Source organism: Microcaecilia unicolor, chromosome 1, assembly GCF_901765095.1.
Source record: "Microcaecilia unicolor chromosome 1, aMicUni1.1, whole genome shotgun sequence".
Taxonomy (NCBI): Eukaryota; Metazoa; Chordata; class Amphibia; order Gymnophiona; family Siphonopidae; genus Microcaecilia; species Microcaecilia unicolor.
Genome location: NC_044031.1, coordinates 687545154 through 687558798, shown reverse-complemented (window position 1 = coordinate 687558798; position 13645 = coordinate 687545154). Strand labels below are relative to the sequence as shown.

The window sequence follows — 13645 nt, the reverse complement described above, 5'->3', positions numbered from 1 at the left end:
AACCTATATATGTACTCACTCTGCTGCTCCCCAGTATCTCTCCACACTCGTCCTTCCCTACACCCCTTCCCGTGCACTCCGCTCCATGGATAAATCCTTCTTATCTGTTCCCTTCTCCACTACTGCCAACTCCAGACTTCGCGCCTTCTGTCTCGCTGCACCCTACGCCTGGAATAAACTTCCTGAGCCCCTACGTCTTGCCCCATCCTTGGCCACCTTTAAATCTAGACTGAAAGCCCACCTCTGTAACATTGCTTTTGACTCGTAACCACTTGTAACCACTCGCCTCCACCTACCCTCCTCTCTTCCTTCCCGTTCACATTAATTGATTTGATTTGCTTACTTTATTTATTTTTTGTCTATTAGATTGTAAGCTCTTTGAGCAGGGACTGTCTTTCTTCTATGTTTGTGCAGCGCTGCGTATGCCTTGTAGCGCTATAGAAATGCTAAATAGTAGTAGTAGTAGTAGGAGAACCCTGAATGTGGTATGGGGAGCACAGCAACAGGGTGAGGCATTTGCACTCCTAGCAACAGACGCAGAGAAGGCGTTTGATAGAGTGGAGTGGGACTACCTCTGGGAGGTTCTGGGTAAACTGGGATTTGGCCCAGGAATCATAAAGTGGTTGACAGGGTTATATGCAGCCCCAGTGGCAGGGATTAAAGTCAATGGGGGTTACTACGAGCAGTTTTCTATCCACAGAGGTACTAGACAGGGGTGCCCACTATCACCACTCCTATTTGCTATAGCAATAGAACCATTTGCGCAAACAATTAGGGAAGCCCATAATATACAAGGGTTCCTGGCCAGAGGGAGGGAGCATAAGATCGCCTTATTCGTAGATGATATTTTATGTCAAAAATCCAAAGGAAACATTGCCTAGCTTATGTAGAGAACTCCAAGTCTTTGGTGAGATTTCTGGATTCAAGGTCAATTATGATAAGTCTGAAATAATGGGGATAACGATTACGGATCAAGAGATAGCAGGCATGCTCCGCCCACTCTCCTTTAAGAAAGTGAATGTTAGTTTTCGATATCTAGGCATACAGCTTCCTAAAGATCTGGCACTATTATATAAATTGAATTACATGCCCCTGATGCGGGAGATAAGAATGGACATGAGCAGGTGGAAAAATGGGTAGTTGTCTTGGTGGGGAAAGATAGCAGTGATTAAAATGAATATCGCGCCCAGATTGCTGTTCCTCTTCCAGACACTCCCAGTGGGGATCCCCAAGCAGGAATTAAATAGAATGCAAGCAGATATGTTAAGGTTCACCTGGGGAGGGAAACAAGCGAGGATTGCTAAAAAGATTATGTGGGGAGGGATTGAACAGGGAGGGAGAGGAATGCCAAATCTAGTATGGTATTTTCAGGCGGCTCAATTAAAACAAATAGCAGAATGGTCTAGAGGGGATAAATCGCCAATAATGAGGTTGGAGCAGGCTTTTGCACCAGGATGGAATTTAGAGGGGAGTTTGTGGGTTTCTAGAACAAAGGAAGCTTCCAGGCAACAAGGGGATAACCCATTTGTGGTGCATTTAATAAATGTATGGGAAACGTTGAAAGGAAAGCTTAGGGGAGGTAGAAAACTTTCAACCCTTGCTAAGATCATGCAGGAGCCGGAATTCCCATCTGGGGGGGGGGGGGGGGGGGGGGGAGGGGGGGGGAGTGTTTAGGGAATGGGAAAGAAAAGGTCTGCAAAAATGTAGAGACTTCTTGGACGAAGGAAAAATGAGGGAGTTTGGGGAACTCCAGAGATCATATGGGTTACCAGAAACGGACCTATTTGCATATATTCAGATTAGAACATTTGTAAGAGGGCAAGGATGGCTTAAGAATGACCTCTTGGTACAGGGAGGAGAGGCATTTCCAGATTATATCTACATATTAGAGGGAAATTCACGACTAAACTAGCATACATGAGGGCTTGGGAAGAGGATTTACAATGTGATATGAGTATGACAGAATGGGAGAGGATTTGTTTGTAAGTGAAAAAGGCGTCAGTGTGTGTGCTAATTAAAGAGAACGCCTATAAGGTGCTAAGTAGGTGGTATTATACGCCTGATAAGGTAAAAAAAAATGCTCCCTTCAGCTTCCGATGGAGATGTGGATCAGAGAAAGGAAGCTACTTTCATATTTGGTGGTCATGCAGGTCTATTGCGCCCTTTTGGGAAGAAATAACTAGTAAATTATCAGTAGTATTGGAAGGTTTGTTTCCCAAGGACCCGAAATGGTGCCTATTGGGGTGGGGTAATAAAAGAGGACAGAAATGGCATCGTAGACTTAAAAGAATGTGTTTGGCAGCAGCTAAAACTGTGATTGCGGCACACTGGAAGCAGCCAAAGGGACCGACAGTACAGCATTGGTTGCTGAAACTTAAGACTCTTTCGGAGCTTGCACATCTTTCAACATCACTGATATACAAAAGGCTTAGGTATCAAGTTTCCTCTTCTAATCTGGATTACATACTATATGGGGCAAAGAATTGGGACAGATTCTCTTAATATTAATTGAATGATTCCTGGTTGCAGAGCAATCAGTGTGCAAAACCTGGGTTTCTTCTTCAAACCCTGTACTCCTCGTCACATAGGGTATTTCTGGACTCCTGCCAAACTGCATGTAGTATTCCTGCATTTTGCAAATCTGTGCTGGGTATGTGCAACCAATGTTGGGACGCTGCATCATATGTTATACTTATGTCCTCAGGTTCTCCAATTTTGGAACACGTATGGCAGCGGTTTGTAGGTGCCACACATTCAAGTGCTTTTATTGTATGCTACACTTTTTGTCTCCAAACATGAATGTTGGCAAGTCAGAAAGAGTACACCGTAAATTATTGTGTTTGATGATGACAGTGGCCCGTCAACTGTCACAAAATGTTGGAGAAACATAATTCACACTTAAATGTCTGTTTCTGGTGGCATTCACTCTGTTTGGTGCATAAGTATGAATATATTGTAGCAGAAAAATTGTGGCAGCTGGACAGATTTCTGAAGATTTAGTTGCCTATTAAAACAATATATGGAAGGCACTACATGGTTTCACTGCAGTGCTGGATTTCTAAGCTGCTTGGGGAAGCTCTATAGGGATAGGGTAGCCATACTGTCTTACATTATCTTTGCAAAATTCCTATATTTTGTATGTGGGATGGGGGTGGAAGTTATGTACTTGCTTTTGTTCTGTTTTATTATTACTTCAAAAACAAATGTTTGAACTAAGAAAGTTATAAAGACAATAATTTATGCTAAAACGCTTGCAAACCAGAGGAAAAGCAAAACCAAACTTCAAACATAACTTTGCTTTTTTCTTAAAACACATTTTACAAAGTGCATTGTAATTCTAGGACTTACATATTACCTTCATAAACACTGTCTTGCTTGCCAATCAAATCTGGAGCTTGTCCTTTGTACCTGCCACAAAAACAAACTTGCATGGAAATGTATAAATAAACCACTAATAATCAGGAGAAGCAAACTTATCAAACAACCAAATAATCAAAAAAAGTTTGTTGATAATGAGAAAATCTGTGAAGCATCTCTATAAATTAATTTAAATAAATAAATAAATAAATAAATAAATAAAGTCACCAAAGTACTTATGGCATCCACAAAATATCACTAAATATGTAGAGATATCTTTCAATCAACGGTTTTCACTGTCTTTGAAGACTTGTTACTTTACATTGCGTGTAGTTGTTTGAGTCACTCTCAATCATACCCGACAGTGTGTCTTGATATATGCCATTGGATGCCTTTTTTTTTTTTTTTTGTTACATTTGTACCCCGCACTTTCCCACTCATGGCAGGCTCAATGCGGCTTACATGGGGCAATGGAGGGTTAAGTGACTTGCCCAGAGTCACAAGGAGCTGCCTGTGCCTGAAGTGGGAATCGAACTCAGTTCCTAAGTTCCCCAGGACCAAAGTCCACCACCCTTAACCACTAGGCCACTCCTTGTTGTGCCTATTTCATCTCATTAACTTTGACTGTGTTTTACTTGACTCCTGAGGCAGGCGCATGTGGCAACAAAACGAAGCACTGTGTCAGTCACTGTACTACATTGATGGACTGCAAATACTGTTAGATGGAACTAAATTTGTCTACTCCCATCTTTTTGGTGTTTTTTGTTCCTACTATCATTTCACCATACAATGATAGAAACCCCAACAAAGACACCCTGTTTCACGATGAGCTGCATCAGGAGGAATATCCTCACAGAACTTTCATTTAATGGGGTTAAATTTGAAGATTCTGCACTCTGGTCATTAAAAGGACTGAAAGAACAATTACCTCGATTCTGGGACACGAATGTGGTTTGAAAGAGTCTGAAGTAATGAAAACATAGGACGGAGTTCAAGCGAGGCTGGTGATATTACATAGTAACATAGTAAATGACGACAGATAAAGACCTGTACGGTCCATCCAGTCTGCCCAACAAGATAAACTCATTTTACATAGTAGGTGATACTTTATACCCGAGTTTGATTTGTCCTTGCCATTCTCAGGGCACAGACCGCAGAAGTCTGCCCAGCACTGTTCTTGTATTAAGTTCTGAGGTTAACGTCGAAACCCCTTAAAATTTACACTCCAGCCCATCCATATGTATTCAGTCATGATCAGGGCATAGACCGTAGAAGTCCGCCCAGCACCGGTTATGCTTCCCAATTACTGCCGTCGCCACATAATCTTTGCTAAGATTCCGTGGATCCATTCCTTCTAAACAGGATGCCTTTGTGTTTATCCCACGTAGGTTTGAATTCCATTACTGTTTTCATCTTCACCACCTCCCGTGGGAGGGCATTCCACATATCCACCACCCTCTCCGTGAAAAAATACTTCCTGACATTACTCCTGAGTCTGCCCCCCTTCAACCTCAATTCATGTCCTCTAGTTCTACTGCCTTCCCGTTTCCGAAAAAGGTTTGTTTGCGGATTAACACCTTTTAAATATTTGAACATCTGTATCATGTCACCCCTGTTTCTCCTTTCCTCCAAGGTATACATGTTCAGGTCAGCAAGTCTCTCCTCGTATGGTTTGCAACACAAATCACAAGTGCTATTTTGTAGATGCCATAAAGTACTTTGGTGACTAAACTTTTTTGATGGGCAGAATTCTTTACAGTTTTGTACAATTTGGAACTATAGGTTTATATTTTGGGATTATCTGTGTGGTCACTCTCATAAATACGATCAAGGGATTTTTTTAGGGGCAGTCATTTTTCTCCTATTTTATTCAAAGCTTTTTTTTACACTGCTTCTTTTTTACCCCTGATTGAGAAACCTATGAGATGATCGGGCTCTTTTGAGTAGTTTGATTAGCTACCTGGAGCTGTTTCCTATAAAATTTCATTTGTTTAAATTAATGAATAGAGGTGTTTCATAGATTTTTTTCATTATCAGCAAACTTCGGTTGAATGTATAATTTTTCAATTTGATATCCAGTTTGATATCCGGTATGTTCAGTTCCCTTAAATTTTTCTACACTGGTTATTGCTTTTCTTTAAGCCAGACCATCACCATAGATATGTTTTCAGTTTTGCATACTATGAACAAAACTGAATGGTAAATCTAGATGCAATGTACAATTTTGTATGCCTTTTTTTGAATGGAAGTGGCTATGAATCAAATACAGACAGCTTTCTAACTGATCAATTTGGCAGAGTCTAATTTTTGATTAGTCCCTGTAGCTTAAAACAGAGTTGAAGATATTGTTTTACAGAAAACTTTTTTCTATGAGAAAAACCAAGTACACTCACAGATTTGGTGTGACTGACAATTAAATGACAAGCAGAAACCTCAAACAATTACAAAGATAGTAATTATTTCACCTGTGCTCAACTTGTGTCCTTCTGGGCCCTGGAAAAAGGAACTCAGACCACATGCTGACCACATGATACAGATCTGTAGTACACTGCATAATTGCCATTGTTACCAAAACTGCTGTAACTGCTGCCAAACAGACATCTTTTGCTATTTAAGCATGTCATTTGAAAAATAAAAATCTCTTCAGGAAATCTAAGGCTCTTACTCTTTCCTAAAAACCATTAAACCATATGTGTAGGTAACAGAAAGTGCTGGCCGTGGCAAGTTAGTTTTAGCAAACTGACCAACTGTCTATTGGTCAATATATGCAAGCTTTAAAAAATCTCAGCTGATTACTCAAGAACAGCACGTAATGAATACCAAGCTTTAGTTTCCAAGGCACAAGGCCGAAAAGACAAAAGTACCATCATTATATAGCCCAAAAATTAAAGAAGGTAGCAAACTATTTTTAGTAAGCTAATTTCAAAGAGCAATCTATTCTAAACGGAAATATTTTTAGCTAGCATATGTTGTGTAAACCTAGGTAGTGTCCCAAAATTCTGCAACATGTCCATGATCAGGCATGGCAACCAAAAAATGTTGTGTGATTACTTACAGCAGTGTATGTGTGTGGGGTGGGGTGGGGAGCTGATGTAAACCAATCAGAATTGGTTAAGCCAGATACTGACCAACATTAAACAGATTTGATGGTAGACCACTTTAAATGGAATCTTCTGCAAACTAAATAGAGCCATACATGGTAAAATACTTTACTAAACCCAAAATATGATCAAGAGAAATAAAACAACTTCTGACTTATCAGTACACAGATCTCAAATATCCCAATTAATTCACTGTTTTCTTCACTGATACTATGTCACTGACGGACAGAACAACCTTCCCATAAGATGCTTTTTTCTACTCATGAAAGAACTTCCAGGGAAAGCTCAATTCCTATTACTCTTTCTTTTCCACTAATAAAACCAACACGCAACAGAGGGTCTGAAAACTGGAAACAGTATTCTTAAAGAGCTTTCTTAGCTACATTTTAACCATTTTCCAATTGTCTTTTGTTACAATCTGCAAGTCTGTACAATTTTCTATCTACCTTTCAGAGGTTGATGCCTTTGTTTTACTCTTCGATGCCAAAAATTTTTCTCTGCAGCTGCCACACAAAAGGTAATAAGGATTTCCACTTCCACATTCACCACCAAACCATCCATCCACATAGGAACCATTGCTCCGGTAGCCCTGCCGGTTAGCACTACGACCACAGCCAGGATGGTTTCTTTTCATATGCTGATTGAAGCTGACAACACTGGCTTCACAAAGCTCACACACAACCATTTCTTCACGGTCTTCAGATTCACACACATGCTGCAACAAAAAATGAAAAATTACTTAAATTAACAGATCAAACTATTCCTCCACTGAACAACTTTAATAACTATATCGACACACTAAACATGCAAGGAGAAAGCAGAATTGCTTACCTGTAACCTGTGGTGTTCACTGGCCACATACTGGTGACAATCGAACAGCACCAAAACCCAGACCTTACTCTCCCAGGGCCCAAAAAAACTAGAAGCTTTTATTGGGCATGTGTAGGTTCTCATCTCTGTGTTCCTATCACAGTTCCCTCAGTCTCTACTTGAGCTGATAGCAGCCTCAGCTGACTAGGGGAAGGCAGGCAAGCTTGTGTGGCCAACTTATCCTGTTAAGTAGATCAGCTGTTGTAGGTAGGCAACTCTGCTTTCTCCATGGACAAGATAGATGTATCAGCCTTACATGGGTGACCCTCAAACTTAGGGTTGACAAATGGATAAAATGTTGATCAATTTGCCTTCTTCTTTGCAGTCTGTGTATATTGTGGTAGGAAGAAGCTGGTATGCAAGGTAAAGATAAATAAAAAGACTACAGTCTGAGACAAATAATGTTTAAATCTTTTTATTGAAATTTCAAAATTAAATAACAATGTTAGAACTTGATTGTGAATTGCATCAAACATACCAACAATGTACCAGTTAAACTTTTGGCTAAACTAATCCCAAATCCCAACCCTTCCCCATCTCCCTGTAAGATCATGGACCACCATAGTGGAAATCATATATACCTACTAAAAAAAAAAAAAGACTAAATACCCAACAGATAATCTTCTGAGCGATGAAACAGCTGCCAGAATCCCAAGGAGAGATTAGTTTCTGACATCTCTCCACTAGTCAAAAAATAAATTTGTTAGGGATCCTGTAAGACCAGTAAGTACTAAGAAACATTCTCAATCTATGATCCTTCATTAAGTTCAACTGCAGAGAAGCACAAGACTATGGGCTCTAGGAGAGGGATTGTATATATGGTTTTCAGATGGATAAGAAATGCATTTACATCTAGGGGATAGACTAGCATTAGGTAGTTGATACAGGCTGTTACGCCAATTCCAAAATGCTGGAGGATCTCCAGACATCCGTACCTTAAGGATAGTCCTTTTGCCAATTAAAGCTTCTTTGTGATAAGTTGTCAACCACCCCTGTTCTGCAATGTGAACACCTCAAATCTATCTAAAAGGAATCCTGTTGCTGTAAATGGAAACTTTGATTACAACAATTGTTAAAGGAAGTGGATAATTGATTTCCAAAAGATCCTTACACCTGCACAGTCCCAGAAATAATGAAAAAAAATTTGGCGCTTGAGAACATTTTTTGCTAAGTGGGGTGCCTATGCCTCCCCATATAGAAAATTTGTGTTTGAGGGATGGAAGCTTGATGGATTATCCTGAATTGGCACTCATGTAATTCTGCATTACCTGCCAGATCTGGTATTCTTAATATTAATTTGAAAAGATCCTAGGTATTAGGGCATCTATGTAAGTCTACACACCAATGAGCTATCAATCATTCACATTTTTGGGAGGTGAAATTTCTGAAAGAAGTTTATGAAGTTCAGATACCGACAAAGTGTCCCTACAGACCTTCGTCAAGAGGGTCCTAAATTTATGACCATGTTTGGCATGCAAAGCATCCATATCCAACATGACTATATAGTGTCTCAATTGGTGATAAGCAAACACAACCCCTAAAGTCAAGACACCTCCTCCTATCTCTTTCAAAGGTAGCAGATGACCATTTGCCAGTAACACATGTTCTAGTTGTGTTGTTCTTTTCTTTTCCCAATCCTGGAAAATCTTATTATTAATACCAGGTAAAAACATTGCATTGCCTTGTATAGGCAAGAGATCTGATATTTTAGAATCTATAACTTTGTATTGAGTTATTTATTTGTTACATTTGTATCCCACATTTTCCCACCTATTTGCAGGCTCAATGTGGCTTACATAGTACCGTAAAGGCGTTCGCCAAGTCCGGTAGAGAAACAAATACATGGTGATGTTGTGGTTGATTAAGGTTCAGGCACAATGGGAATGGAAGAGAGGAGAGGTTATATAGTGTCCATTACGAGCTTTGGTATTGCTGTGTTGCAGAGTGTAGGCATTTATATTGGGTCGGTAGGGTATGCCTTTTTGAACAGCTTGGTTTTTAGTGATTTCCTGAAGTTTAGATGGTCATAGGTTGTTTTCACAGCTTTTGGCAGTGAGTTCCATAGTTGTGTGCTTATATAGGAGAAGCTGGATGCGTAGATTGCTTTGTATTTGAGTCCTTTGCAGTTTGGATAGTGGAGGTTTAGGTATGTTTGTGATGATCTGGTTGTGTTTCTGGTTGGTAGATCTATGAGGTCTGTCATGTAGCCTGGGACTTCGCCGTAGATAATTTTGTGGACCAGGGTGCAGATTTTGAAGGTAATACGTTCTTTGATTGGGAGCCAATGCAGTTTTTCTTGGAGGAGTTTGGCACTTTTCAATCGTGTTTTACCAAATATCAGCCTGGCTGCTGTGTTTTGAGCGGTCTGGAGTTTTTTTTGTGAGTTGTTCTTTACATCCCGCATAGATTCCGTTGCAATAGTCTGCATGGCTTAGTACCATTGATTGTATTAGGTTACGGAATATTTCCCTCGGGAAGAAAGGTTTTACGCGTTTAAGTTTCCACATTGAGTGGAACATTTTTTTAGTTGTGGAGTTCACTTGGCTCTCAAGTGTAAGGTTGCGGTCGATTGTAATGCCGAGTATTTTCAGGCTATCTGGGAGGGTGTGGTCTGGGGTGCTCATGGTTGTGGGTTTGTACGTATTGTGTTGAGATGAGAGGATGAGGCAATGTGTTTTGTCAGTGTTCAGTTTCAGTTGAAATCAGTTTGCCCATGAGTCCATAGTGTTCAGACCGAGCTTGATTTCATTGGTGATTTCTGTCAGATCATGTCTGAAGGGAATGTATATTGTGACATCGTCTGCGTAGATGAATGGGTTGAGACCTTGATTGGATAAGGACTTAGCCAGCGGGATCATCATTATGTTGAAAAGTATTGGTGATAGTGGTGATCCTTGAGGTACTGTTACACTTTATTCCACTCCTCCAGAGGTGCAGCCTGCTTGCGCAGGGTATGGGCATTCGAGGCTGTGGCGGCCATCTTGGATGTGGTATCTCCAGGATAGAACGGCCATCTTGGAGATGGGCATCTCAGGTTGTGGCAGCCATCTTGGAGATGGGCAGCTTCAGGAAGGAAGCCCATATTTGGGCATAGGGCATCTCTTCTGATGGAGGCAGCCATCTTGGATCAGCTGCACATGTTTGAACCTAATTCCTACACTATATAAAGCCCTGCCTCCAGTCCTTCCTTGCTTCGGCTTCTAGTGCTTAGAGGTCGTGGTCTACGTCTGTGTTCTACAGCTGGCTATCTTTGTTTCTGTGATTCCTGTGTACCAGAACCTGGATTGTTGCCTGACTACGCGCTGTGTTGCTGCCTGCCTAGACCTCGGACTGTTCCTCTGACTATTAGCTGCGGTGCTGATTCCTTGGCTCCTGGATGGTGTCTGCTCTCCCTGCCTGTCGGGTCAGTGGCCGTGCAACCCTGCTGGTTCCGGAAGTCCTGGTGGCCGCCTGCACCTGGGGGCTCAACTCTCAGGGAACGGCGGTCGCTTCCCAGGTGAAGCTAGGGGTTGTCTGGCTGCCTGACCAAGTGCGGTGTGTCACTCCATCTTCACCGTGCTCAGTCGGGGCACAAGGGCTCACCATCCCCAGTCATAACAGCAACTAACCTTTATGTCAGAAAATTACATAAGAATTTAAGAGGAAACAAAGGTCACTCTAGTTCTTGAACGCAGTAGCTAAAAAGGTAAGGGAAAGAAGATTATCCTTCACAAGTTACAAGAAGACTCAGAGTTAGAAAGACAAAAATACCTGCAAAGCTAAGAGAAGCTGAAAAAGCTGTCAGGAAAGCAAGAGATAAATGGAAGAAAAGATAGCCAATATGGCAAAATTGGGGGACAAGACTTTTTCAGATACATAAGTAACAGGAGGAAGTGCCAAAATAGCATTGTGGGGCTCAAAGCTGAGGGGGAGAAATATGTAGAAGCCAATAAGGATTAAACTGAACTGCTTAACAATTATTTCTGTTCTGTGTTCACCAATGAAAGGCCAGGGGTAGGACCACAGAAAACAAATGCTAAGGGGGATGGATGTGTGGCAGACTGTGTTCGCGAGGAGCTAGCTAAACTAAAAGTAGACAAAGCGATGGGGCCTGATGGGATACATCCGAGGGTACTCAAGGAACGGAAATGTTCTGGCGGCTCTGCTGTATGACCTCTTCAATGCCTTATTAGAATCTGGAATGCTTCTAGAACACTAAAGAAGGGCGGATGTGGTCCTTCTGCACAAGAGCGGAAAATTGTCAGCTTTCTCAAATTAAATGGACTGCAGGAACCGAGGCAGATTGGCTTCACTAGAGGCAGGTCGTGTCAGATAAATCTGATTTCTTTGGGTGACCAAACAGTTGGACCTGGGAGGGGCGCTAGATTTAGCACAGCATTTGACACAGTTCCGCATAGGCAACTGATAAATAAACTGAGTGCCCTTGGTATGTGACCTAAAGTGACTGACTGGGTTAAAAACTGGTTAAATGGAAGGAGACTGAGGGTAGTGGTAAATAGAGCTTGCACCGAGGAACTGGATGTTATCAGTGGTGTGCCACAGGGATTGGTCCTTGGGCTGGCCCTTTTTAACATCTTTATGAGTGATATTGCAGAAGGGCTGTTTGGTAAGGTTTGTCTCTTTGAGGATGATACAAAAAACTCTGTAGTAGGGTGGACACCCTGGAGGGTGTGGATGGCATGAGGAAGGATCTAGTGAAGTTTGAAGACTAAGATTTAATGCTAAAAAATGTAGGGTCATGCACTTGGGTTACAATAATCCAAGGGAGCGGTACAGAATAGGGACATAAGGACATAAGAGTAGCCATACTGGGTCACACCAATGGACCATCTAGCCCAGTATCCTGTTTTCCAAACCAAACCAGGTCACAAGTACCTGGCAGAAACCAGGGGGTGAAATGCTTCTGTGTAAAGAAGAAGAGCAGTTGTAAATTTTTGCCATGGGATCCCTGCTGCAACTACTTTATCAACGAGCTTGAGCCATGTAACCCAAAATCCTTCTGTAAAACCAAATGTACGTCCTCTTCTCATTTCCAGTATCCATGATGTATTGTAAGCCACATTGAGCCTGCAAAGAAGTGGGAAAATGTGGGATACAAATGCAATAAATAAATAAATAAATAAAAATAAATAAGTCCAACTAGCCGCAAATTGCAGCGCCGAGAGCAATTTTCAAGGTCATCGACATTCTCCTTCAGGTGAGTTATATTCTTGTTGCAAGGAGAGCTGCACGGTATCTTACTGCTGCAATTTGTCTTCCACATCTGAGAGGAATTGTTGGTAGGCAAGGAAATAATTTCTTAGCATCTCCATTTTGTGGAACACAGACTCAAGCTTGTGCAATTTTTTATCCACCAATGCTTTGATTCCTGTTTTATCTTCATCCGTTATCTTGGCTTCTCCGACATGGCCTTTTTCCCCATTTTCCTTGGAATTTTTTTAAGTCATTACAACGTTGTGCTTCAAAATGCCTGGATAGAATACACAGTCCCAAGTGATCTCTCTCTCTTCTTCACCTGGATTATACTGGGGTGAAGAGGTTCCCCATACCACCATACAATGCCAGTCAGCAACTTTTCCAGTTCTGGTTCTGGTCCAAGAAATCTTGAATCCTTGATCAAGACAAGCGTCTGTGATGCTTTCTCGTTGTGTATAGACAGTAGTAGAATACCGGTACAGGCACGGCAGGAAAAAAAATGGGGGCTCCCCTTATGAGAGAAATGGGCAGAGGTGGGAATGCCTAAAGACAATTTTAGCAGGCAAAACAGGAGCTTAAATTACTTTGTGGGGAGTTCACTGCTGCCACTAGGATCTCTCAAAAATCAAAACCCCTCCTTCACTTCCATCCCCTTCTAGTTACCTCCCCAAATCTCTGGAAGGTTCTAGTGCCAAAAGTGCAGGAAACACAAGTTCAGCAAAAGGGCAGCCTAGGATCTGTAGGACTACTAAAAAACCACAAACAAAATACAGCCTGCTCTTATTAGCTGGAAACCCAAAACAGAAAAGGCTGTTAAGCAATAGGCACACAGGCACAAAAAAACAAAATAAAATTGAAAACAGCAGGGAGAGCGAAGATACTTACCAGTAGCTGGTATTCTCCGAGGACAGCAGGCTTCATATTTTCACAAGTGGGTGACGACGATTCACGTCGTCCAGTCCGGCATTTTGCCAAAGCTAAAGAGAGAGCTTTGTGGAGCACTAGCAGCGCTCCACCATGCATGTGTGAGTGCCTTCCCACCTGTCACACGAACGCGGTCTCCTCAGTTTAATAATAAAGCAAAAAATAAAGTAAAAATAACCAAGGAGATAACTCCAAAG

The 13645-nt window shown here is 41.5% G+C and overlaps 1 protein-coding gene across 1 annotated transcript in view; it reads right to left on the bottom strand.

Annotated features, from left to right (window-relative positions):
* Positions 1-13645, bottom strand: part of HERC1 (HECT and RLD domain containing E3 ubiquitin protein ligase family member 1) — a 736289-nt gene that overhangs the window by 242058 nt on the left and 480586 nt on the right. The window contains exons 46-47 of the mRNA XM_030188195.1: positions 6905-7173; positions 3356-3408 (exon numbers count right to left, since the gene is read on the bottom strand). Coding sequence (XP_030044055.1) covers positions 3356-3408; positions 6905-7173 — 322 coding nt within the window. The remainder of the gene's footprint in view (positions 1-3355; positions 3409-6904; positions 7174-13645) is intronic.